Source organism: Tamandua tetradactyla, chromosome X, assembly GCF_023851605.1.
Source record: "Tamandua tetradactyla isolate mTamTet1 chromosome X, mTamTet1.pri, whole genome shotgun sequence".
NCBI classification, from domain to species: domain Eukaryota; kingdom Metazoa; phylum Chordata; class Mammalia; order Pilosa; family Myrmecophagidae; genus Tamandua; species Tamandua tetradactyla.
This window is the reverse complement of record NC_135353.1, coordinates 155,207,612-155,235,284: the sequence shown is the minus strand read 5'-3', so window position 1 is coordinate 155,235,284 and position 27,673 is coordinate 155,207,612. Positions and strand designations below refer to the sequence as shown.

Here is a 27,673-nt window from a genome sequence, read left to right as displayed (position 1 = left end):
AGAGAAAGTTTAAGCAAGAATCCTACAACCCTGAAGGTAAGAGGAGTCTGAGGAATTGGGAGCTAGCAAGGTGGACTTCTGGGCTTCTCATTCCAGAATGGGTTAGGGTGGCCTTCGGCATGATACCCACATCCCTGTGATGGTGGAAAAGGACCAGTGGAAAACAGTAAGCCCTCCTCAGCTCCCAAACCATGCTGACTCTTAACCTCAAATTTGACCAGACCAGCCCCCTCTAGAGGACAAGCAAAGGTAGAAAGCCTGGGAACTGGGCTGAGCTGAACTGCTCAGCCTCCACTAAGAGAAAATCCAACTCTAACAACTGGCCTGTGAGCATGTACTGTATTGCTGTGCTTCTAAGAGCTAAATCGAAATAATAGTCCAGGTAAGGCACGGCGAATTGTACTTGGAAAGGAGAAGCAGCTTGAATTTTGCAGCAGAGACATCATTTCCTGCCTTGCCCCAACCTCCTAAAGCTGGAGGGCCCTGTAGCAGCCCCAGGCTGGGTTTCCTGTAGCAGAATACCCTACATCCCTGGGCTGTAAAAGCACAGGCCCTACAGTGAATGCTCCCTCACATAGACTCCGAGCCCACGGGAAAGACGCAATTCAGCAAATTTACTTCAAAACATTTTACTGTCAGGGCCCCAGCATCCACCAATTTGAATGTCCTCTGACTAAAATGTTTTAGAAATACAGTATTATTAGTAGGAAAGCATTTTAAGTGTTAAAACTATTCCTTTCCCCAGATGTAAAGAAATAAATTCTTTTTTTTAGTTTTATTCATATTTCATTCAATCCAACCTAAGTGTATAGACATGTCTTCACCACCATACTCTATATGAAGACCTTTCCTTTACTTCCACAAAGAATCCGTACCCCTCCCCCATGCTCCCTACCCCCCACCTAATGACATCTAGTTTTGGCATAGTGCCTTTGTTACATTCAGTAGAAGCATATTACAATGCTACTGTTGACTACAGACCCTAGTTTGCATTGACTGTACTCCCTCCCCCACCTGTACACCATCTAAGAAATAAAGTTCTTGAGGGCCCTTAATATTATCTTTAGGTATCCACAGAGCTTAAAGGATTTGAGATTGTCAGCCTCCAAACTGACAGACTAAACTCAAGTCATACTCACAGTCAGATGATCCTGTCCTTTTAGGAACACACCAAGGACCAAAACTTATGAGAACGCATGTTCTGCCTGGGGAGAGAGGTCAGTAAGGCAGAAAAAAGCCATATGTTTTTTTCTTTTTTTTTTTTTTTGCCATGAGGTAAGATGGCTTAAAGTGATGTCTTTGTGGTTATCTGGGGAGTAAATCAAAGGACTAATAGTGGGGAAAAGGATAATGATTACATGTATCTCAGAACAACTCAGCTGCTTCTGAATGTGTGGTTTATTTGTGTGATTTGGTAACTATGAACTTTGGAGCTGATGTTTCCCTCTTTGATGTGACAGTTAGGAAGCTTCCAGTCAAATGTGAGGCCTATTTCAAGAGACTACAGTACTCCCATAGAGTGCATTGCTGTGCTAATCTCACTTTGGGTTTTATTATTTTTCTACCATTATTTTCACTTATTTTCTTTAACTTATTTTCTACCCTTATTATCACTTTCAACTTTTTTATTCTTTTAATATATCGTTGTGACTTAACTCAAATCCTTTGTGGAATAGCACAAGGTAAAAATAAGTAATTAATTGGATGGAGGGCGGGCCACGGTGGCTCAGCAGGTAAGAGTGCTTGCCTGCCATGCCCGAGAACCCGGGTTCGTTTCCCGGTGCCTGCCCATGTTAAAAAAAAAAAAAAAAAATTGGATGGGTGGGCTATGTTGGCTTAGCAGGCAGAGTTCTCGCCTGCCATGCCAGAGATCGGATTCGATTCCCGGGGCCTGCCCATGCAAAAATTTTTAAAAAAGGATGTATATTGATAGCATCTAAAATGTTCATATGCTTTGAATCAGTTCTGCGAGTCTATGTTAAAGCAATAGTCTGAGAGTGACATCACCAAGATGGCAGAGTGAGACACTCTAGGGTTCTGTCTCCCCACAGAAACTTTAAACAACCAGTAAAAACTGGCAAAACCATCTTACCCAGAGCTCTGGAAAACAGCTAAAGGTTTCAAGTAACTGGACAAATTCCAGTCAAAAAAAGGGCAAAAGTGGTAGGAAAACTTCATGGTGTACTTGCTGGCCCTTCAGCTACCCCTTCCGTAGCTCAGTGCAAAGATAGCTTGCGTTCCCCAGGCAAGTCTCTGGTCCTGTTGTGGTGGAACCAGAATAACCCCTATGCATATATTGGTATACATGTATGTCTGTATCAATCTGTCAGGTGGCAGCCTGAAGGACTGAACAAGGATACTCGTCTCTGGCTCACCATCCCAGAACTTGCTTGTGGGCAGCTAAGTCAGTGTAAGAAACAATCAAATTGCAGTGACATGTGGCAAAGGATTACTGACTTTAAGACATACAGTAAAGCACCTGGGACTGTGAAGAAAGACTAAGGGGAGAAGAGAGGGCATTCAGATCCATGTAGACTGGCCCTACAAAGAGATGCTAAAAAGAATTCTGCAGGTTGAAAGGAAAGGACACTAGACAGCAGATTACAATCTCAGAAACAAACGTATCCACTAAAATTATAAATGCCAATATAACTTTAGTTTTGGTTTGGAACTCTACTTTTTACTTCTTACAAGATCTAAAATGCAAATGCATAAAAATCTATGATAAATTTAAGATTTTGGACACATGATGAATAAAGATGTAATTTATGACAAGAACAATATAAAAGTGGGAGGATGGAGGGTTCTAGTAACATAGTTTAGATATGCTGTTAAAGTTAAATTGGTATCAAATCAAAAGATTGCTATAGATAAAGGATATTTAATTTGATCCCTATGGAAACTACAAAGAAAATTCCTGAAAAATATTCTCAGAAGGAATTAAGAGACTCTAAATGGTTCACTACAAAAGATTAGCTAAATACAAAAGTAGGCAGTAATGGAAGATTGAGGAACATAAAAGGTCTAAGACTTAAATCTTGCATTATTGTTAGTAACTTTAAATGTAAATGGATTAAATGCTCCAGTCAAAAGGCAGAAAGTGACAAAATGGATTAAAAAAAGCCGACACAATCCAAATATATGCTGCTTACAACAGACTCGTCTTAAATTCAAACATACAAGCAGATTGAAAGTGAAAGGGTGGAAAAAAATATTTCATGTAAAGAATAACCAAAAGAAAGCCTGGGATAGATATACTGATACATAAAATAGGCACTGTTACAAGGGACAAAGAAGGATACTATATATTGATAAAAGGGTCAATTCATCTAGAAGACATAATAATTAAAAATATATATGTACTTAACAGCAGAGCCCCAAAATATACAAAGCAAATATTCAGAGATTTGAGAGGAGCAAAAGATGGTTCTACATTACTTTTAGAAGATGGCAATACTCCAGTTTCAATAATGGATGGTACATTTAGACAGAAGACCAATAAGGAAATAGTAGACTTGACCAATACCATAAACCAGCTAGACCTAATAGACATAGAACACTTCACCCAACAATATATATCAGAACACACATTCTTCTCAAGTGCACATGGATCATTCTTGGGGGCAGACCAATTGTTAAGTCATAAAACAATTCTCAGTAAGGTAAAAAAATATTGAAATCATATGAAGTATGTTTTTGCTACAGTAGAAGGAAGGTAGAAATCTATAGTAGAGGGAGAACTGGAAAATTCACAGATATGGGAAACTAAGCAACACTTTTTAAATAACCAATGGGTCAAGGAAGAAATCACAAGGGAAATTAGGAGGTACCTGATAAATAGAAATGGAAATGCAACACACCAAAATTTATGAAATGCAGCATAGGTAGGGCCCAGAGGGAAATTTATGGTTGTAAATTCTTACATTAAAAAAAATCTCAATTCAGTAACCTAACCACACCTGGGGGAACTAGAAAAAGAGCAAACTAAACCCAAATTGAGCACAAGGAAGAGCAGAGATAAATGAAATAGAAAAAGAAAAACAACAGAATCAATGAAACCAAAAGTTGGTTCTATGAAAGATAAATAAAATCGACAAACCTTTAGAGTTAGACTGACAAAGAAAACAAGAGAGAGGATACACATAACTAAAATGAAAGGTGAAAGGGGAGACTTTACTATCTACTCCATAGAAATAAAAAGGAGTATTATAAGAGGATAATTGGGACAACTATACATCAATAAATTAGCTAATCTAGGTGAAATTGAGGAATTACTAGAAACACACAAGTTAACTAAACTGACTGAAGAAGAAATAGAAAATCTCAACAGACCAATAATTAGTAAAGAGATTGAATCAGTAATCAAAAAACTCACAACAAAGAAAAGTTGAGGGATAGATGGCATCACTGGTGAATTCTGCCCAACATTCCAAGAAGAATTAACACAAATCCTGGTCAAACTTTTTCAAAAAATCGAAAAGGAGGGGAACATTCCTAACTCATTCTATGAGGTCAGTATCATCCCAACACCAAAGCCAGAAAAAGATATCACAAGCAAAGAAAATTACAGACCAATATCCTTTATGAAACAGATGCAAAAATTCTCAGGAAAATACTAGCAAACCAAATCTAACAGAACACTAAAAGGATTATATACCACAACCAAATGGGATTTATCCCAGGAATGTAAGGGTAGTTCAACCTAAGAAAATCAATCAATATAATATATACCACCTTAATAAAAGAATGGGAAAAACCACATGATCATCTCAATTGATGCAGAGAAGGTAACTGACAAAATCCAGTAGCCCTTCTTGGTAAAAATACTCAGAAAACTAGAAAGAGAAGAAAACTTTTTCAACACGATAAAGGGAATATATGAAAAAACCACAGTTAATACCATACTCAGGGGTGAAAGACTGAAAGCTTTCCTCTTATGATCAGGAACAAGGTAAAGAAGGATGCCCACTGTCACCACTGCTATTCAACAATGTACTGGAAGATACAGCCAGAGCAATTTGGCAAGAAAAATAAATAAAAGGCATTCAAACTGGAAAGGAAAAAGTAAAACTTTCCTTATTCACAGATGATGTGATCCTATATATAGAAAATCCCAAAGAATCTTCAAGAATGCTACTAGAGGGCGGGCCACGGTGGCTCAGCAGGCAGAGTTCTCACCTGCCATGCCAGAGGACCCGGGTTCGGTTCCCAGTGCCTGCCCATGTAAAAAAAAAGAATGCTACTAGAGCTAATGAATGAATTCAGCAAAGTGGCGGTGTGCTAGTTTGAAATTGTTATGTACCCCAGAAAAGCCATGTTCTTTTTTTTTTTTTGAGTGCAAAAATCAGTTTTATTGTTATTTTCATTAAAAAATATTCTGACCAAATAATCTTGCTTAAGAAAAAACAATCTAGTCTCAAGTCTACAATATAAAGGCAAAAAGAAAATGACGGATTTTCTGCTCAATTATCATGTTTAGGACTGTTACAAGCAATGTGTTAGTTTCCAGGGAGCATCACTATGCTGTCTGGGTCAAAAACTTCACATACTGTACTCAAGCATCAAGATGTTCAGCTGGCCGGTTGTATGCTATCCACACTGGCTCTCCAGAAAACAGCCGCATCGCCTTCACATAGTTCATTTCATCCAATGTGAAGCGGTGATAAATTCCAGCAGGAAGTGTTACCATGTCTCCCTTTTCCATAAAAATCCGGATCCACTTGTCCTCTTTATCCCTTACATCAAAATAACCACTTCCTTCCAAAATGTATCAAACTTCATCATCCAAGTGAATATGTTCTTCATAAAATATTTTAATCTTTTCTTCATAATTTGGTAATTTTTCTTTGCTTATGGTTATTATGTCCATCCACGAGTGGTTTCTCTCTTTTCGGATCTTTTCTAATTCTGGATCATTCTCATATTTGTCAGCATCCAGCTTCCAGTAAATGACCCCGAGTTGACGCAGCAGCTCCAGGTCAGCCGGGCTGCTGGGCTCCAGTCTGTGGGGCTTCCTTTGGTCCTCGGAGGACTCGTCCATACACCACGCCTCCACCATCCTAGCAGCCGAGGCCGCGGGTCTCTGGGGAGTGCGAGGCGCACCCACTGCCAGGCGGGAACAGACTTTGCCTGAACCCACCGAGCAGCTCCACCCCCGCAACTTCGCAGTTGGCCTGGCAAGCCATGTTCTTTTGATCCAATCTTGTGGGGACAGACCTATTGCATAGGGTAGGACTTTTTGATTGGGTTGTTTCTATGAGATGTGACCCCACCTGTTCAAGGTGGGTCTTAATCCATTTATAGGAGTCCTTTAAGAGAGCTCACTCCTGGATGAAAGGAGCCAGACAGAAACACCCCGGTGCTAAGCAAGGACTCACAGAAATAGCCAGAACCTAAAGACAGCCAAGCAAAGCTAAGAGATGAAATCCAGAGCTTGCCTTGGAGAAGCTAAGTGAGGGGCCACAGATGCTTGGAGAGAAAGCCATTGGAAATCAGAAGCTAGAAGCAACAAACTAGGAACAAGGACCTCAGACCCCAGCCAATGCCTTCCCAGCTGACAGAGGTATCCCAGCTGTCAGCTGCCTTTTCCTCCAAGAAGGTCTCCTCTTATTGATGCCTTAATTTGGACATTTTCATGACCTTAGAATAGCAACTTGCAACTTAATAAGTCCCCTTTATAAAAGCCAATCCATTTCTGGTATATCACATTCTGGCAGCTGTAGCAAACTGAAACAGGCGGGGTATACAAGATCAACACTCAAAAATCAGTGTTTGTTTCTATACACCAGCAAGGGACAATCTGAAAAGGAGATCAAGAAAACAATTCCATTGACAATAATAACTAAAAGAATAAAATATCTAGAAATAAATTTAACTAAGGCTGTAAAAGTCTTAAACATGGAAAAGTATAAAACGTTGCTGAAAGAAGTTAAAGAAAACCTAAATAAATGGAAATACTTCTGGGCTCATGGATTAGAAGAGTTAATGTTGCTAATATGTCAATACTACCCAAAGTGATTTACTGATTCAATGTAATCCCAATCAAAACTACAACAGCCTACTTCGCAGAAATGAAAAGCCACTCATCAAATTCATATGGAAGGGCAAGGGGCCCCAAACAGCCAAAACCATCTTGAAGAAGAATAAAGTTGGAGGAGGACTCACAAGTCCCAACTTCAAAACTTATTACAAAGATGCAGTATTCAGAATAGTGTGGTGCTGGCACAAAGACAGACATACAGACCAATAGAATGAACTGTGAGTTCAAAAATAAACCCTCACATCTATGACCAACTAATTTTTGACATAGGTGCCAAGTCTACTCAATGGGGAAAAAATAGTTTCTTCAACAAAAGGTGGTGGGTAAACTGGATATCCACATGCAAAAGAAATTAAATTGAATCCCTATCTCACACCATATATAAATAAAAATTAACTCAAAATGGATCAAAGGCTTAAATATAGGAACTAAAACTATAAAACTCCTAGAAGAAAATCATAGGAGAATATCTTCAGGACTTTGTATTAGACAATGGATTGTGAAACTTTATACCAAAAACGTGAGCAACAAAAGAAAAATAATAGATAAACTGGACCTCCTGAAAATTACAAACTTTTGTGCTTCAAAGGACATTTTCAAGATAGTGAAAATACAGTCTACAGAATGGAAGAAAATATTTGGAAACTGTCTATCTGCTACAGGTGTAATATCCAGACTATATAAAGATCTCCTATAATTCAACAATAAAAAGACAAACAATCCAGTTTTAAAAAATGGGCCAAGTACTTGAATATAAATTTCTCCAACAAAGATATACAAATGGCCAAACAGCACTTGAAATGATGCTCAACATCATTAGCCACTAGGGAAATGCAATCAAAACCATACGGAGATACCACTTCACACCCACTAGAATGGCTATTAGTAAATAATGGAAAATAACAAATGTTGGAAAGGATGTGGAGAAATAGGAACCCTCATGCATTCATTGGTGGGAATTGAAAATAGTGCAGTCACTGTGGAAAACAGTTTGTTGGTTCCTCAGAAGGCCAAGTACAGAATTACCATATGAACCAGCAATCCCACTTCTAGGTATGTACCCCAGAGAATTGAAAGCAGGGACTCAGGCCAATGCTCAGTGTAGCATTATTCACAATACCAAATGGTAGAAGCAACCCAAGTGTCTAGCAACTTATGAATGGATAAACAAGATGTGATGTGTACATATGTGTGTACACAGAGGAATATTATTCAGCCATAAGAAGGAATGAAGTTCTGATACATGTGACAACATGGATGAACCTTGAAGATAAAATGTTGAATAAGTCAGACACAGAAGGACAAATATATCTAAGTCCACTCAGATGAAATAATTAGAATATGTATATTCATAAAGACAAAAAGAAGATTACAGAGTACCAGGGGCAATGGTGGGAGTGGGGAATGGGGACTTAATGCTTAATCGGTACAGAGTTTCTGTTTGGGATGATGGAAAAGTTTGGGTAGTGGATGGTGGTGATGATAGCACAATGTTGCAAACTTAACTGACAATACTACATTGTACACTTTAAGGTGGTTAAAATGGGAAATGCTATGTTATATATATGTTACCTCAATAAAAATTAAAAAATAATATGAAATACACAAATAGGCTTTAGGCATCAGTATGTCTAGCACAGTGTCATTTATAATAAAGAAAAGCTGAAAAGAATTGGGATCTTTTATAAACAGGGGAATAGTCAAATAAATTATGGTATTTGATAGAATTTTATGAAGCCATTTAAATGAGAGTCACTAATGGCTTATAAGAACAAAGACAAATGCCTGTATTACAACATTAAGGGACAGAAGTGGGCTAAAAACCACAGACACAGTCATGCACATACACCCATATACTGCCTTGACATATTAGGAAGAGGGTTTTCTTTAAAAACACATACACACACATATACTTTATTAGAGAAGTTGTAGTTAAACAAAAAAAATGCATAAAAAAAGAGTTTCCATAGAAAGAGGGTCTTTTAAAGATTAGAATTATATTTACAGCAGTTCTTCCTGGAGAGTGACTAGGTGACTTCCAGCACCCAGCTCAGAGCCTGGTAGATGGAGGGGCTCAAAAAGAATACCTGTGGCAAAGAGATGGAAACAGCCAAAATGTCCATCAACAGACGAGTGGCTAAACAAACTGTGGTATATACCTACGATGGAATATTATGCAGCCTTAAGACAGAATAAACTTATGAAGCATGTAATAACATGGATGGACCTAGAGAACATTATGCTGAGTGAGTCTAGCCAAAAACTAAAGGACAAATACTGTATGGTCCCACTGATGTGAACCGACATTCGAGAATAAACTTGGAATATGTCATTGGTAACAGAGACCAACAGGACTTAGAAACAGGGTAAGATAACGGGTAATTGGAGCTGAAGGGATACAGACTGTGCAACAGGACTAGATACAAAAACTCAAAAATGGACAGCACAATAATACCTAATTGTAAAGTAATCATGTTAAAACACTGAATGAAGCTGCATCTGAGCTATAGGTTTTTTTTTTTGTTTGTCTGTCTGTTTGTTTGTGTCTTTTTTTTTTACTATTATTATTATTTTTATTTTTTTCTCTATATTAACATTCTATATCTTTTTCTGTTGTTTTGCTAGTTCTTTTCCTAAATCGATGCAAATGTACTAAGAAATGATGATCATGCATCTATGTGATGATGTTAAGAATTACTGATTGCATATGTAGAATGGAATGATTTCTAAATGTTGTGTTAATTTCTTTTTTTTCTTTAATTAATAAAAAAAAAGAATACCTGTGGAATTAACGAACATTTGCCACATTTTCTGAAATGGAAATGTATTGTGTGTTTATACAATAAAGGCATTTTTTTCTCACAAGACATAAAGTCCTATGTTGTACAGTATGGTCACACCTACATAAAACCAACAAAAACCACTTAAAACCATACATAACAGAAATCAGGAAAGAAATAGTCCAAAATGTCAACAGCAGTTTTCTCTGGGATGAAACTACAGGTAATTTTTTTTCCTTCCTTTTAAAGTTTACTTTTATAATAAAGGCTAGGGGCTCATACAATCCGGTCAGCTCATATTCTTTCTCCTTTCAGCCCAGGAAGTGTCACCAAGGTAAAAGGTGAGGTTATCCCACCCTTGCCCTACAAACTCTCCTTAATACTCCCCATTACAGGTGCCCTGCATGTCATCTCATGTGGGAACAAGTAGGGTGTGTGTGGAGTTAAGAATTCTAGACTTAGAAGTCTTGGCCCCGGGGGCTACATATAAATCTGCTATTCACCTCTCGTGTGACCTTGGTTCACCTCTCATGTAACCTTGAACTTGGATGCTTCATCTATAAAAAGACAGGGGGTACGCTGGTATGGCCAGAATCCCCTTTGGGGACCTTTCAGAGGTCTCATCCACAATTTCATCATTGGGGAAATGTTAGAGACTGGTATAGGGGCTGGCCCTGTGTGGGCAAATTCCAGGGCATTTCCTCTGCCTCTGACTCTTCACATCCCTGTAGATGTTTGGAATGCCTTCTCTTTGCTCTCTGCCTAATCAAAGTGACTCACCCTTTCATACCCAGAGATGCCTCTCTTGTTTCCATTCAGGAGCTGGATCACAGCATTTCCTAATCAGATGTGTACCTATGGATCATCTGTACCTCTTCTTCAGGACAGGATCTTTTTTTTTTTTAAAAAAAAAAACTAAATGAGTGAGCAAATATTGTGATTGCCTCAGTTTGGTATACCATAGGAATAATCTGTATATAAGGTAAATTCTTTATCCTGTTTCTAACCTTTATTTTCTAATAAAGCATTTCTCAAACTTGAGTAACATATGAACGAAAAATAATTTAAATGAAACAAAAAAAAAAAAAACAGTTCTCAGAGATCTCCAAGTATACATCCCTGTTTGAGAACTACCAAAGGTATTCCATGGCAACATCTATCAATGGGAAACTTGCTATGAGAGCATTCTGTCTTTACAACTGTTAAAATTATAAAGAATATCATACCAACGAAAAACAAAACCACCAATTTCTTATCCATACTGAGGTTCTATCCCAGTTCCCAATTTGGAGAATACTGCTCAAATGGTGCTAGATAAAAGAACCAACAATTAGGCTCCAATGTTGCCAGGGGGAACCCTTGCCAGGGATGACTTCACGTGTCTGGGATTGGCTGGTAGGCTCTTTGCAGATGGTCTGATACCCTGAACCACAAGGAACCACACTGAAGAGTAGGAAGTATCTCTACCTGGGCAATTACTCCTCTGATTCTGTTGTGCCAGTCACATTTGGCAAGAAGGGGACTGGGATCCCCCATCTCTCCAGCCGAGCCCTGATCCTTCATGCCAAGAGGCAGACATAATTTAAGCTGAAATTATCTTCCACACAGGGTGAGAAGCAAGCCTATTTTGAAAACACAGTAGGTGTAGTTTAAAAAGGGTTCTGATCCTTCCAAGTAGAGAAGCTGCAGCTGGTATTTTGACAGTGTTCAGACAGTGGGTGTGTAAGAGTTTTACAATGTCTATTTGTAAATGCCTTTTACTGTATTTATAGTCTTACAACAATGCTAATAGATTTCAGTTTTGAAAAATACCAGAATTTCTGAAGTCTCCAAAGCATGTGTTTGGAGGGGCTAACAGGCCATGGTCCCAGCTCTTCCACAGTCTGCCCAACAGAAGGGCACCATTTTGTCAAAAGGGACATCACTGCATTCAAAGAAAGAGGGAAAAGTCCACCCTTTTGTAACTTACTAGTTTCTGCAAATGTTTTTGTTCCGTGAATTTCTATACCCACAGCTGTTAAATAGAAGAAAGCAGAAGACAACAGACAAATTTACCATATATCCAATGATATCAGAATAAGGTAGCCCTCATTCTGATTTTTGAATAAAAATAATGCTATTTTCTTGCATTTTTCCTTAGTACTTTGAGTTATGGACACTTCTTAAACATGACTTGGAGAGACAGGCAACCACCAATTCTGAGACTCTTTGCTTTACAGGATGGAGATCCTAAATTGCAGAGAAGGAATTGACTAGCCCAAGGACATCTAAAAGGGAGAATGAGAACCTTTGACTCCAAAGAAATAGCACTGCTGGCTACTGTTAAGTTACTGCTTACCATGTGCCCCACTCTAAGATACACCTTCTACAGATTAACTCTAATCCTCACAGCCATCCCAGCTGCTGGGAGTGCTGTCAGCATGGTTGCCTGTCAGCCCCTCCAGGGACTGCCTCAGCTGCAGGGAGCCTCCTTGCCCAAGACTTACCCTTTCCAGGGTGGCTCTAACCCAATGACTGATGGAGGCTGGGTATAAAGTCTCAGCCAATTCATCCCAACATGGGACAAATCTCGTGGGCCATTTTAGCTCTAAAGCTCCCTGTGGAATTGGCCAAGGTTTGGTAAAGAGCCAGCACCACAATTTGACTTCTCCTTTTGACCAATTCTGCATCTTTCTTGCACACTAAACTCTTGTTTCAGAGTCTGCTTCCTGGAGAACCCCCCTCTTTTGCCTTCACACTCTTATTTCCATTATATAGATAGGCAGAATGAGGCTCAATGTGATTGAGTCACTTGTTTACAAAAAGTCATATAAGTAGGAGTACGGGGTGTGGATTTGAAACCACTAAGTCTGACTCCAAAACCCATGCTCTTGCCCATGTCTCAAAGCTAAGCTTTGCTCAGCCTCCTGGGCCTCTGGGCTGGGGATCTGGCAGTCAGAACAGTGAGTCACTGAGGATGGAAGGTAGCCTTTGTCACCAGGGCTCACTGCCAATCTGGGAAATTACCTTCCTTCACTGAGTTTAAAAAAAAATAATAATAGTAAACAAAAATCATACTCCCTGTCTGCGCAGAGGGGGCTGCTCTTCTCACTGAGACCTGAGGCCCAAGACATGCATAGAGGATGGTGAAAGATGCGCTGTGTGCATCCCTGGAAGACATGAATGCTGACAGCGGCATGGCCCAATTTAGCCTGAGTCAGGACGGTTAAGCCAAGACATGTGGCCTGCAAAAGGTGTTAAAGTGTACAGGAAGCCAAGGCAAAATAAAATAACAGCAGCATTAATAGTACCTACAAAAAAACAACCAGAAAGAACCACAGCCCTTCCAGAGATGAGAAGGAATGAAGGGGGAGAGAAAAATTCACCAATTCTTACTGAACAAAAGATTCCACAGGCATATTATAATGACTCTTTTTGCATCACCCCTCCCTGTCAAAGGATGTATTATCATAATGTAAATGTTTGAGATTTAACTGCCTAAATCTTTTACAGGGGGAAAAATAGCTGGGGAAAAAGGGAAAGGAAAAGAAACAGAAGAGTCCCTTCCCCCATGCTCAGGAACTCACGGAGGAGCCCACACTATGCATCCTCTATTTTTCACCTTGCCCCACCCAGGATTTGTCAGCTTCTCAGGATGACGACAGACATCACATGTGAAGGGTACAGAGAAAACACATGAGTTATATCAACTTCTTTTTTAGAAGTTATAGCAACCCCTTGTCTTGTAAACTATTGAATCTTATCGTTCTCTCCCGTTACCCTGGATCCATCACCTTTGTTTCACAAAGGCATCTAAGGATGCAGGACCCACGGAGGTAATCTCTCCCTTGTTGCCCTTCTGGCTGCCAACCCAGAAAATCTCAAACTTAGATTCTAAAGATTAAAGCTGGGTAGAGATTACCCAGCTAAAGCCCCCTATTGACAGACAAGGGCTCTGTGCTCTAGGTGGGAGCTCCGTGCCAAAGGCCACACAGCCAATTAATTAGTGGGCAGAGCTGAAACTAGGATGCAATCTTTTTCTACCATGCCAGGTATGGCAATAATAAAAATGAGCAACCACACGCACATGTTTTATGCTCTGAGAGATTTTTTTCCCCTCAAATAAACAAAACAAAGCCAGTCCTTTTGAAGCATTCTGGCTCAAGGTGTAGCTGAAACCTTCCATCAGAAAGGGACAAAATTCTAACACCAGTAACCCCAGCTTCCTTTGCTCATCAGCTGGAGGGGAGAAGGAGCCTCCTTCCCCCTTCCCAGAAATGCAGGATTCAAAGGTCCTGCTGCTATCTGTGGAGTCCCTACATACCCACCTGGTGGCCAAAACTGTCCCAGGAATCACAGGCACTTTCAGACTGCAAGCTTCCCATTTAAATGTGGGGACAATCCGAGGCCAGGGGCACAAGAGGAAGGAACCAGAGCAGTTTCCCTGGCAGCTCTCCCCTTTCACTGTGTCCTTCTTCATATGAGCACAAACAAGTTTGGCTATTTATAGTTGGTGAAGACACTTTCCCAAAGGGCCACGTTGGAAGGTGATGGGATGATGCCCATCTAAATTCCCCTCCAAATTTCTGTTCTTTATGCAGACTCTGCAGTGTGTCTGGAAATAGGCCTCCGTTGACAGCCCAGCCAGGGCACAAAGAACCCCACAACTCCCTATGGCAAAAGGATGATGAAGTCTGCACACCTACAGCTTGGCATCTCAAAGAAGGGCAAGGAGCTGTAAAGTTGCTGCAACCAATTCAGGCAGTGACTGGAAGAGGGGGATCTCAACATGTGCAACTCTGAGAAGAGCTGGAAGGTTGCCACTTTGAGGAAAAGTAGTCAAAGAAATAGCCCATGGAAAAACATCAAATAAACCCACCACACTATGCATGTGTAAGGTGCTAATACTTCCTAGTGTTTCACTGCCTGATTCTGGTTATTAATGTCAGAAAAATCAATGTGGCTCAGTCTAGGCTGGGGCTAAACCTCCCTCACTACTGTTGGTTCTTGCTGTGACAAATAAATTAATTCTATATGTGGGTGGAAAGAAGTCAAGAAAGAAGATTATACATATAAATGAAATGAGGTCAGCAAATTAATGCAGAAATTGTTAAAATACTACAAGCTGTTTCTTCCTGCGCCCTAAGAGGTTCCTACACTCTCTTGGTCCCCTGCCTTCCCTGAGTCCTGAGCTCCCTGATGATGCTTCTTTTGTGTGTGTATGGGGGGGGGGAACAGCTGTGCATGCTTCTATCCCTAGAGACCTGGAGATGTGCTGTCTGAGGATATCTACGTTTCCTCACTCCCTCAAGGCTCTGCCAGGTAGGAACCCTCCTCAATCAAGGTCACCTACAGAGCTTTTGAGAGGGAGAAAAAGCAGCACACATTTGCTGAGTAACTTGCAAGTGGCAGGCAAAGAGCTAGGGGCCTTAAATGTAGTGGTTTATTTAAATTCTCCACACCTGAGCAAGGTAGGTCTCACTAGGCCATATTGCAGATGAGCAAACTGAGGCACTAGGGAGGTGAGCACTTTGCCCAAGGTCACCAAGTTAGTAAGTAGAGGGCTAGGACTCTGACCCCGGTGTGCCTGGCCCCAAAGCCCAGGGAAGCAATGGATAGGCAGAAACCAGGCCTGGCCTGGCTGTACCTACTACCTATAATAGGGCCTATCCAAATGTCAGCCCTGGATAAATATATGAAACGAATAAATGAATTCCACCCCCCCATGCACATATCCTCTCTCACACTGAACACTATATAGAGCAACAGTTTTCTAATTTTTTTCCATAGCCAAGTTTCTCAAAAGAGAAGTCTACATGCACTGTGGCTGCCTGCCCATTCGTTCTTCAACTCATCCCAAATCTGTCTCCTACCCCCAAGCATTCCACAGAAACTGCCTGACAAAGTTCACCAAGAGCTAGGTCATGATCAAATCCAGCAGTGCCTTTAGTCTCTCTGGCTCTCTCTCCAACAGTGCCTTTCAAAGCACGGTCCCCTGACCAGCAACACCCCTGGGCACTTGTCAGAGATGCCCATTCTCAGGCCTTAAGCCAGACCTTATGAATCAAGTGTGAGAACCAGGGCTCCAGAGTTGTCCCGCCCTCCCTCTCTCTTCTACTTCCATGACAGCATTCTCCTTTTACCCTTTTCCACGGCTCCTAGTTCTTCAGCCATCCTAGAAATAATGGCTCCTCCCATGGTTGTCTCTACTCTCTCTTCTTCTTCCTCTTGAGTGATTACATCCATTCCATGCTTCTAACTGCCATCTATGAGCTGATGACACCAACCTCTATAATTTCTAGCCAAGACTGCTGCCCTGAATTCTACAAAGAAATGTTTTTGTCCTAACTTGTAGAAAAGAAGGGAAATACTCCAAATTCACATAAGGTATCCCTAGGAGTCTTTGGAAAGAAATCTAGAAGATCTGAGTAATCAAAACTTAAAATTACAGCCTGATCATCCAATTGGACATTATACCTGACGACTTAGGGAATATTTGCATGTGCTCTCCAGCTAGCTTTCTCTTTCATTAAATGGTTGATTAGTTTACACTTAATAAGAGCAGAGAGGGCTTTTTAATGCTTTTTTGGGTGGGTGTGTGGGCTATAGATCTCACAGAGTGATCATGACCTGGAAATTTATTTCTGGCTAAGTTGCAATCCCAGGGAGCTAAGCAATCAGGATGTCTGTAAATCTAAAGAAAAAAGTAAACTTTCATGTGGGTAAGTTGGTCTCAGGAAAGACATCTGTCCTTCCCTAAGCAATTAGTTGATGTTTGCCTCAAGGTGAAATGTTTCAGAGCCCAACTGTCATTAATCTACAACTTCCAGATGGGTCCTGAAAGACAGAGGGCCCAGCCTTTTGAGAACATCAACTAGTTCCATCCCCCTATCCCATATTATGGATAGCCCCTTCCAACATGAAGAAATTAGAATGAGCATACTCAAATACCCCTAAAGGGTGGGAGAAAGATCAAAGGTGGTGGTAATTATACAGAGAAGATAAAGCTTAACAAATGTGAATGATTGCTAAATTATTATATTGATATTTCTTTAAGTCTCCAGTACCTTAGAACAGTTAGAAGTAAAAACCTAGACTTGTGGAATTGTAACCCATACCAAACTCTGAAATCTGTTCTACAACTAATTGTGATGTAGTTTGAAATTTCTTGCTTTTTTTTGTATATGTTATTTTCGCAAAAAGAAAAAAAAGAGAAGGAGGAGTTTAACAGAGAGGACAGGATTTAACAAATGAGTATGACAGCTGAATCATTATATTTATATTTCTTTTGGTCTCCAGTGTCTTGGAGCAGCTAGTAGAAAAAAGTGAAAAATCATGGAACTGTAACCCATTCCAAACTTTAAAATCTGTTCTATAACTACTTGCTAAAATGTACTTGGAAATTTATTGCTTTTTTGTGTATATGTCATATTTCACAATAAAAAAAGTTAAAAAATCAACCTCAGTATTAAATTTTTCTTGAAAAGTATTTGGTTCTGTTAAAATTCCCTATTTCAGAAAGGTGGTGGTTGTACAACATTGTGAATTTTCTAAATGTCAATGAATTATACACTTTAAAATGGTTAATTTTGTTTTGTGAATCTCTTCTCAATAAAAAGTCAGTCACTATTAAAAAAATTTCCATATTAACTTAGTTTCCAGAAATTAGAAGAACACTTTAATCAATGGTTAAATATGTTAACATGTGAACATGCACAATCATTGGAAGGTCTTTAACACATGCTCCCACTTGCTCAGACTGGATACAGAACTGCTTACTCGCACCGTTCTCGCTCACCTATATAGAATTCCTGACAACTGTGAACTGGAACAACTGGGCCCCACCCGTACAAAGATCCAGGTCGGCGCCTCGCACACAGTCCTGTGACACATTTTTGTTAAGTGAACGTACCTAAAAAAAGACACACACTCTTCCTAAAATTATGCATTCCCTTTTTAAAAAGATGCTGGTTCCTATTTAAATAGAAAGAAATCAATCTCTTGTGAAAGCCACATTTGGCAGCAGGCTTTTTGGCTAGTGAGAGTAAGCTTGAGCCAGATGATGCAGCTGGAGCTGCCATGCCTAGTTCCCTAAAAGAGCTGCAAACGACGGCTGTGTGTCCATTTACTAGATGCAAACAGTCGGGACAATTCTGGCGAGGATTTGTGTTCACACAGCATACCCTTTTTTCTCCAGAGGACCACTGATACAAAACTGCATGAATGAGGTTAACGTTCCTTCCTCAACTAATTCAGCAGAACAAAACAAGTTCATAAACCAATATACGGGCTGTTCAATGCAAATGCCTAGCAAAAAATATGAAGCGCATTAAGAAACAATAAACTTTTCTTTGAGTTTTCTATGTTGAAATCCAAGGCACACTAGGTTACTTAGAAGATAAGACACACATGCTAAAGAGCTCATGCAGACACTGAGAAGGATCACAGCAAAGGCAGAAGTGAACAAAACAAAAGCATTGGCACCTCTCCCCTTTTGGGAACCACAGCATTCGATAAGTGCTGGTTAAATGAGCGACTACCATATGCTCAAGACTAAGGCATGTGGAGATGACAAAACACACTCTGGATCTGCTTTAAAAATGGTCCGGGGGTGTGAGCATCCCAAGTGGCACAGTATGGGGTTGAGTAGGCTAAACGTGGTGTGTCAGGCATTTGGAGGAGAGAGCAATCATGACCAACCTGCGAGATAAGGGAAGGCTCCCAGAGGCGAAAGGCCTCCAAAGTTGAGAAGGGCTTAATAGGTGCACCAGAGGTGGCCAGGGAAGGGGAGGGGGGCACCATAAAAAAATTGGAAGAATCTCAAGTTGTGGTTCTCAAAGTGTGGACATGGACCAGCAACATCAGCATACCCTGGAGCTTGTAGAGATGCAAATTCCCAAGCCCACCCAGACCTAGTGAGTCAGAAATTCTGGGAGTAAAACCCAGTGATCTGTGTCTAATACGTTCTCCAGGGGATTCTGATGCACGCTAAGTTTGAGAAGCTCTGAGTTACAGCAAGCACTGCCCTCCCTTAAATGGGTGAGCACTTGGCCTGGCTCCCCCAAAAGGCTTTTATTTTTGCTTGGGTCTGCCACTTCCTGGGACTGTCAGGCAGGAATCCCAGGGCTTCCTTCCCCAACCCCAAATCAGTTCCTTAAGGGGGAGGGCTGGGTAGCCACAGGGTGAGTGGGAGGAAGAGTGCTCCACTCTTTCCCAGCCTGCTCAGCTGGCATACACAATTTTAAGAGCAATTACATTTCCCACTGGCTTCTGTACAAACTCCTCTCATGTATCTTCCTCAGGGGTCTGTATTTCTACAACTGGATGCTGGGAAAGCTGGAGATTAAAAAGGACCTCTGAGAGTCCAGAAGTTCAGATATGCTTTCTACATGCTCACACATCTAATCAATAGCTCACAAGCCTGCACATATCAGATAACGAAAGGTTCCAGAACTACCCTAGAAGGCAAAGGAGTAGTTGGAATTCTACTGCTCTTCAGATCTGGTCATTAGAGAGCACAGCAGGAATATTTTGGAAATTGTTATTAAGTTAATTGAAATGTTTGTAGCCCCTGGAAGACTAATAGAATTTGGGAGAGCATGACTTCTGCTTTCCTCTCACCAACGATAAAGGGATGTATAACATTTTTTGCTCCAGATCTTCTGTTTGTGTAGCTCACATTCTTTTCAGAAGCATTTAGGTTTACATAACCTTTTTCTTCTGAAGTGCTAGCTCCTAGGCCGGCTGCACCACTGAAGTGGCCCTTGCTGAGGTTACCGGGGTTGTCAAGTTGCCATGTCACATGTATGTGCAAACAACCTTCTCCTATCAGCCAGCAGAACACAGTATGACATGTAGGGACAAGACAAACTCAACAGTGAACGGGTATCCATTCATTTCCCCAGGGGTGGTCAGACAGAGGCAGCTGTTTGATTGGACCTTGGTAGACTACCTGCATGATGATGCAGGGGAGCCAGCTGCTACTCAAATGGGCTCACATGCACCTGAGATGGCAGCAGCTGTGTGCTCAGCTAGGCACCTGGCCTCCTGAACCTGGGCCGGTGTGCCCACTTTGACTGGCTGAAATTCTCACCTTTTGCCACTTGTAAAGCAACCTGCCTCTATATCTGGGCAGCAGTAATATTGTAAAAGTAAATGAGGGTGGGCCACGGTGGCTCAGCAGGCAGAGTTCTCACCTGCCATGCCAGAGACACGGGTTCGATTCCTTGTGTCTGCCCATGAAAAAAAAGTAAATAAGCTATTCTTGTCTTAATGCAGTATACCCAGTTTGATAGGAAATAATCAAGATGACAACGAAAATAACATTCATGTACAGGCACGTGCTAAGTACTTGGGAATGACCTCATTCTATCCTCTTAAATGCAATCCATTATCATCTTCAGTTTCCAAACAGAGAAAGTGAGAGGAGTGGTAATTTGTAAGGCTTGCACTCCTCATATGAGATGGGGTGAGAAGCAAGTCCAGAAGGTTGAATGACTCCAGTGCCAGTACACTAGAAACCCCCGACCCCTAAGATCCTCACCAGGCAAACTTAGCTTATAAGAAAAAATATCAGGGGAATGACTGTTAACAAGTACATGTAGATCCCTGCTCTCCTGTATAACACCAACACCTATAACACATACATAGTAGAGCGAATTCAACAAATTCCTTGCTATATGGATCATAGTTCTGGAATGTACAATGTTCAACCCTGATTTCACATTACTAAAACATGAGTCTGGCCAACCTGATAACAAATGTTTGTTTTGCCAAGCCAATCTCAAAACATGTGCCTGAAGAAAGCAAGTTCCTTGCCTGAGGGGTCTCATGGTTTAGAGTTAGGTATGCGGAGGAAATATTTGCACTTCCAGGACATGAGTCCCACAACAGGGCTGAGTAGCTAAGGGCAGAGGGCGCTTGAGGGTGTGGAAGGGACACACAGAGCAGGGAGAGGGTCCCAGGAGGTAACTGCCTGAGTGTGCCATGCATGCCAGAAGCTAGCAGGAACTCCAGGGGGCTGAAGGTGAGCATGCTACTGCGTTTCCACCTGAAGGGCAGCTGGCTGTGCTTCTAATGAAGCACAGAGGAACTCCCTGAGTGGGGGGCTGCGCCTAGGAGCTGGGCATCTGATCCTCAGCTGTTAACCTTGAAAACCCACATAGCATCTCCTAACTTGCCCTCACTGCTGCCCAAATGCTCATATCTTCAGCTAATTCTTCTAGCGGGCATTAAGAGGGGAGCTCTAGCTTAACCCCTGCTTCCCTTCCTCCCCTTTCAGTTTTCAACATCCTTCGCACTTGGGCCCCTTTCCCGTGCCATGGATGCCGCATGCCCGCCCTCAGGAATGAAAGTGGAGTGGTACCTGGTGTGTGTCAGAGGACCCGCTGGTCGCTCCGGCCTTCTTGGGGGCAGTGCACCTGGTCTGTTGAGAGAGTTGGTCTTAGGTGGCCGAGGTTTTTTTGGTGGTATGGCAGGGACAGAAGGCTTCTGTAAATCCAGTTTTGGCTCTCTCTCTGGTCTTTCTTTAAATCATTGTTTAAAAGATCACAAAGAAAACAGACATATCTAGTATAAGTAACAGTATTTAGGTGCAGATTGCTTGTTTTCTGCCTAAAGAAACAAAGAATGATGCCATTTGTGAAAGAGAAGTGGAAAGGAAGAAAGCATCATTTATTTATTCTTTGGAATGTTGGGGAAAACCCCATACAGCAGCAGCTTACTGTTTCCTTCTTCCATGCCTTTGCTCATGCTGGTCCCTCTGCCTAGCATGCCCTTCCAGCCATCGCCCTCCCTGGCACACTCCTATTCATCCTTCAAGGAATGGCTGAAACGTGACATATCTTCTCAATAGTTGTACCCACCCTCAAAGGCAGACTTGCTGGAATTCTTTTTTTTAATTAATTAAAAAAATATATATAACAGACACACATTCTTAACTTATGATCATTCCATTCTACATATATAATCAGTAATTTACAACATTGTCACCCAGTTGCATATTCATCATCATGATCATTTCTTAGAACATTTGCATCAATTAAGAAAAAGAAATAAAAAGACAACAGAAAAAATCCATACATACCATACCACTTACCCTCCCTTTCATTGATCACTAGCATTTCAATCTAAATTTATTTTAACATTTTTTCCCCCTATTACTCACCTTTACTCTGTATGTTTTACTCATTTGTTGATAAGGTAGATAAAAAGAGCATCAGACACAAGGTTTTCACAATCACACAGTCACGTTGTGAAAGCTATATCATTATACAATCACCTTCAAGAAACCTGGCTACTGGAACACAGCTCTACATTTTCAGGCAGTTCCCTCCAGCCTCTCCATTACATCTTGACTAACAAGGTGATATCTATTTAATGCATAAGAATAACCTCCAGGATAACCTCTCGATTCTGTTTGGAATCTCTCAGCCATTGACACTTTATTTTGTCTCATTTTGCTTTTCCCCCTTTGGTAGAGGTTTTCTCAATCCTTTAATGTCAAGTCTCAGCTCATTCTAGGATTTCTGTCCCATGTTGCCAGGAAGGTCCATACCCCTGGGAGTCATGTCCCATGTAGACAGGGGGAGGGCAGTGAGTTTGCTTGTTGTGTTGGCTGGAGAGAGAGGCCACATTTGAGCAACAAAAGAGGTTCTCTTGGGGGTGACTCTTAGGCCTTATTTTAAGTAGGCTTGACCCATCCTTTGTGGGCTTAAGTTTCATATGAAGAAACCCCAAGATTGGGGGCTCAGCCTATAGCATTGGTTGTCCACACTGCTTGTGAGAATATCAAGAATTCAACTCGGGAAAGGTGAACTTTCCCCCTTTCTCACCATTCCCCAAAGGCAACTTTGCAAATACTTTTTTATTCACTGTTCAAATCACTCTGGGATTTATTGGGGTATCGCTCTGGACAAACCAACAAAACCTCATGCCCTACTCAAGGTTCCATGTACTTATGGTGTTCAATTAAGCTGTCTACATAAGTTATATTAGGAAATGCACTAGTCAAAATATAAATTTTGTACCAAATAAACATTTTTTTGCTTTAGTCTCACACATAAGTTAAAATTTTTAAATATTACTATCAATTTTCAACACCCTGCAGTAATGACATTCCTATGTTCTTCCTCATGCAAAAACATCTTTTAAATTTGTACATTTAGTCACTATCATTATATACTCTAGGCATTCCTAGATTATACCATCTCAGTCTTTATCATCTATCTTTCTTTCTGATTTCATTTGTGCTTGTTGGCATTCTTGACTGAGCATCTAAGACAGCCCTTTGACACAGGCTCTGCTTGGACCACTATCCATTTCGGGTATTTGTGAGCTCTGACAGCTTGCTAGGTCATCTTGCTAAACCCTGATATCAGCTGGCACATAGCAGGTACTCAGGTGATGAGTTTGGTAAGTGGACACAGGCCCTGCTGGGTGAGGGGAAGAAAAAGGCCTGCCACCTCTCATGCCAGCATGTGAGAAGGGCCATGAGCCAGTGAAAGGGGGAAGAGTTTCAGAGAACAATTAGTTCTGGATTCTCTTTGTGCACAGGTTAAAGTTGGAACTTTACATCTGGGACTTTACAGATATTTTATTTCCAAAGCTTTCTGGAGTCTTACAATGAAGTTGAAGCCATATATGCTGGTAAAACTGTGCACTGTTGAGTGGCAGCTTTCTGATTTCTGCCCCTCAAATAGCCTTTCCCATGTGTGGTGTAAAAAACATAATCCATGTTCTTCTTTGTAAAGATGGAACTTCAAAGAGTTGCCAACTGGAGTATAGGTAACGTGGTACTCAGAACACATTTGACCTGCAAACACAAACTTACCAACATTGCTGGGTCCCCAGATCAACTGGCCCAAGATTTAAAAAGCCCATCAGGTATACTACAAATATCACTGTGCTCATCCCCAAAATGTTTCTGTGAATATATGTGCATCAACCAGGAATGCTGGGAATTCATTTATTGGTACACAGGTGTCAGATGAGAAAGGACTTGTCTGAAATGCAAAGGAGGGGAGATTTCTCCTGCTACACAGTAGAAGAGGGACCAGAACTCCAGCTGCTGAACAGCCACAATATGTCTCAGGGCAGGGCTGGGCCCCTGGCTTCCCTGTTGCTTCTGACCAGGGCCTCTGCCCTGATCCACTGTGACATACAGCAAAGAATCATGGGAGGGGAAAGCAGTGGTATGTGGCCACTTAGTCACATTTGTTCACATGTACGCTGAGTCCACATGTTAGCATGGACCAGAACAGAGAGTTCTCATCCTGGAGCCTGGCTATTATACAAAACCCAGCCATGTGTCATTCTTGAGGACAGGCAATACCACCTGGTTATTTCACAATGCACACTTTTATCAAAGAACTCTTCACATGGCATATACTCAATGACAATTTTTTTACTGATCTGTTACACAGAACTGGCCTTCACAGTGAGGTTCCACAGGTCAAATTTTAACTGCTCACTATAAAATAAAGAGGTGTAACTTCTTAAGAGCTTGCATGTTGGCAAAACTTTTGGCAGCTTGATATAAAATATTAGCTTTCAAAATAAAATTTCATAAGGCCACCAAGGAACACCTCCAAATAATTACATTAATTCAGCATTTCTCTTGTGACTTAAAAGTAACTATGTTTTAAAATGGAATTTGCCACACTTCCTACTCATAACAATAACACAGCACTTTTCCCATAAAGTGTGTGATCAATCAAATGTGAGACATAATAAAATAAGTCCTTCCACAGCACGCAGATTTCTTTGGGAGAAATACTAGGACAGTAAGAGTCGAACACGTTCATAAAACTTGACTTGGTGAACAATAACATGTGCTGAGCTGTATCCTTGCAAATGACATTCCTGTCTACCTTCAAGGGACTCTGGGCCCTGAGATGCTTTTTTCCAATTGTGCCGAGTGCCCCTCCTCCGACATTCCTGACCAAGGTCATGCATTTGGAGGACAGTTAGCCAGGATCAAGGGTGCAACAGAGACCGAGGACTAGAGCTATCATTTGTCTGAATGGAAATTAGCTAAGCCATGTCCATCCTTCGACAGTAAGTGAGCACCTTGGGATACTAGACATGGGGCCTAAGATACATTCTGGGCCTTTAAGAAATCAAGTCGTCATGATGACTTCAGGATGCTTCTGGCACAGGAAGGGCTGACAGCAGAGACTTCACTGAAAAGCCCCAATGTGCTAAGTGACTGTGCAGGTTGGCTACACTTCATGGTAAATTTTGGCCCAAAGAAATGCCACGTAACCTTCTCCTACTTCCTTAAAAATTAGATATTCAAAAGCAATGAAAACAAAACTATAATCCCCAGATTCCAAAGAAAAAACAAATTCTGTAGGTAACCTGGACTAGCCTGATTACAGCTGTGTCTTCTGCTGCTGTGGAAGCATGAACACAGAATTGATTTCATACCTTTTTCTTCTGTTCTGTTTGGAAGCGTTTCTGGTCTTTCGGGAGGTATCTTTTTAATTTCATGTTTTCTCTCAGTGGTGCCTAGCGGGGAAAGGATAATCATGATAAGAAAATGTTTTCTCTTTTCATTTATTAGATACACAAGCATTTAAAATATTTATCAGTTACAGCAAAGTCAATAGATTTTTTTTTTCCTGAGTTGGGTGCTGGTGCTATCTGGGAAACGTGAACTGTTTAGAAACAGAGCAGAAGTCATTTCTACGCCACTAAGTTTGCCTGTTATATATCCTTCATTTACATGAACACCACTAATATTTTCTGACCTTTAAACCGGCCTCCCTAAGCATCAAAATTAGTCACAGGAAATCACTGGGTGGGGCTGGAGAATGTGTATAAATAAACAAACAAGCTAATCATCAAAATAAGTAAATAACTGATCACTGGATATTGTACTTTACCAATAAGAAGGAATTCCCCTGGAGTCCATTTTGTAGGAGTTTCAAATATGGCCTCAACATGTCTGATACTCCTCCCAGGTGAGGGCTGTAGCCCCAGGCCTGGAATGTGGATGGGCTTATGACCCTTATGACCAATTACTCAAGTGAGACCATGTGTTTTCTGAGGTTAGGTCATAAAAAGTCAGGTAGCTCACTGCTTTGTTTGCTAAAATAGGAACTGATGTGTGAGAAGTCCAATTACCCAGAGCCCTCCATGCTGGGGAGGCCATGTTCAGGCACTCCAGCCAATGACCCCAGCCAGGCTTAGCTTTCCAGCTATCACTGCCAAGGGGTGCCAGACATGTGAGTGAAGAAGCCACCTCAAGTGGATCCTTCAGCCCTAGCTGATCCAGGATTCCCAGCTGAGCTCCCAATCATCTTGGAGCACCGACAACCATCCCTGTTATGCCCCATTCAAATGCATAACCCACAGAATTCCTGAACGTAAGATTACTGTTTTATGCCACTCAATTTGGGGCAGTTTGTTATACAGCAATTGTAACTAGAACATATTTTTAAGCTGAAGGATGTACACAGAAGATATGATGGTTCTCCCTAAGTCCTTCCTATTTGTGTCTCATTCCCTCAAGTATTACATTTTCCAAATGCACTATTAGCCTCTCATCTTTACCCATGTGGGCAGCACCAGTGCCCTGGGGGATGTAAGAACACTTGGAAAATAGTTAATGCACCAAACGAATCAGAAATACTACTTTTATATGTGGACTTGGTTGAGTGCTTGGCAAATTCTTTATGTGACCAGCCCCAAAGATGGGTGTCTTGGCACTAAAATCTTAATTAAATAGCATCAGAGGCCAAAAGTACATTTAAAAAAAAAATCTACTTAGCATACAATTTATCTAAATTCCCCCCAAAAATCACTCTATTTAGCATACAATTTACCTAAATTCCCTTAATAATGCACTACAAATTAAACACTCTTTATATGATTTGTCAATTCCACATCTGATTTTTTTTGTCAAACAATGAAACACAATGAAACTTGATGATGAGAAAAACATGACTGTTGACCTCCTCATCACAAAGCAGTTTCCAGGATTATTCTGTGGGATAAACGAGGAATAGCAGTAAGCTAGCAAGATATTGCCTTGCTCCAAACAGACCCACCGTAAACTTTGGTAAAATTGGTTTAAAAGGATAAGAATTTGCCTACTATGCTACAATCTAGTCTCCTAATTATAACGAAGAAGTTCAGTATCATTGCTAGAAACACAAAAGGTTTTGACAATCCTAATATCATGAAGAATCCAATCCTGAGCCTTGCACCTCTAGACTCATCTTCTTGGTCGCTTATTGATTACCAAGACCTCTAGGGAAAAGGGTCTTCAGAAAAAGCAAATAAATAGCCTGGTTTCATTTCAGCACCATAAAATGCTTGACGGCCAGGACCACTAGGTGGCAAAATTAAACTGCTCAATGCGGACGGAGCAGGAGATGTAATTAACATTCCATTTGAGGGCTTAATTTTGGTAATTCTCAACTATGCTAAAGGAAATGGGAAAACAATGTGGGGTCAAGCTGATTTTTCCCCCCAACTTGGTGGACCAAAAGAACTTTTGAAAACAATCACTCCTTAATCAATCTATGAACACATCGATTTGGAAATTTATTCATGCTTAAATGATATGGAAATATCATAACTGTGAATGTGCAGAACTAAAAATACCCCTACTCTTCTGTTTTAGTTGTTACTTTTTTAAAGTGCCACTTAACTAGTTATTCATGTTGGAATTTCTCCTCAATTAATTTTAACAATTCTAGAGAAGAATTCTATCAGGAAATATGAATTATCATCTTTATTCATGAGAACCTAGTGTGTAATGAGTTACCCAAACATCCAACATCAATTCCACCTACATTATTCAACCTTAAAATCTTAACTATACAGATAAAATGAATTGGACATTCTTTTCAAGATTAAAAAAGAA

At 40.8% G+C, this 27,673-nt stretch overlaps 1 protein-coding gene and 1 pseudogene across 6 annotated transcripts in view; both read right to left on the bottom strand.

Annotated features, from left to right (window-relative positions):
- SH3KBP1 (SH3 domain containing kinase binding protein 1) overlaps positions 1 to 27,673 on the bottom strand; it is a 404,653-nt gene that overhangs the window by 39,149 nt on the left and 337,831 nt on the right. For all 6 annotated transcript variants that reach the window (XM_077145714.1, XM_077145717.1, XM_077145712.1 and 3 more), the window contains 2 exons: positions 25,228 to 25,308; positions 21,164 to 21,323 (listed from right to left, as the gene is read on the bottom strand). In XM_077145714.1, coding sequence (XP_077001829.1) covers positions 21,164 to 21,323; positions 25,228 to 25,308 — 241 coding nt within the window. The remainder of the gene's footprint in view (positions 1 to 21,163; positions 21,324 to 25,227; positions 25,309 to 27,673) is intronic.
- On the bottom strand, positions 4,377 to 6,150 carry LOC143670757 (acireductone dioxygenase pseudogene; annotated as a pseudogene).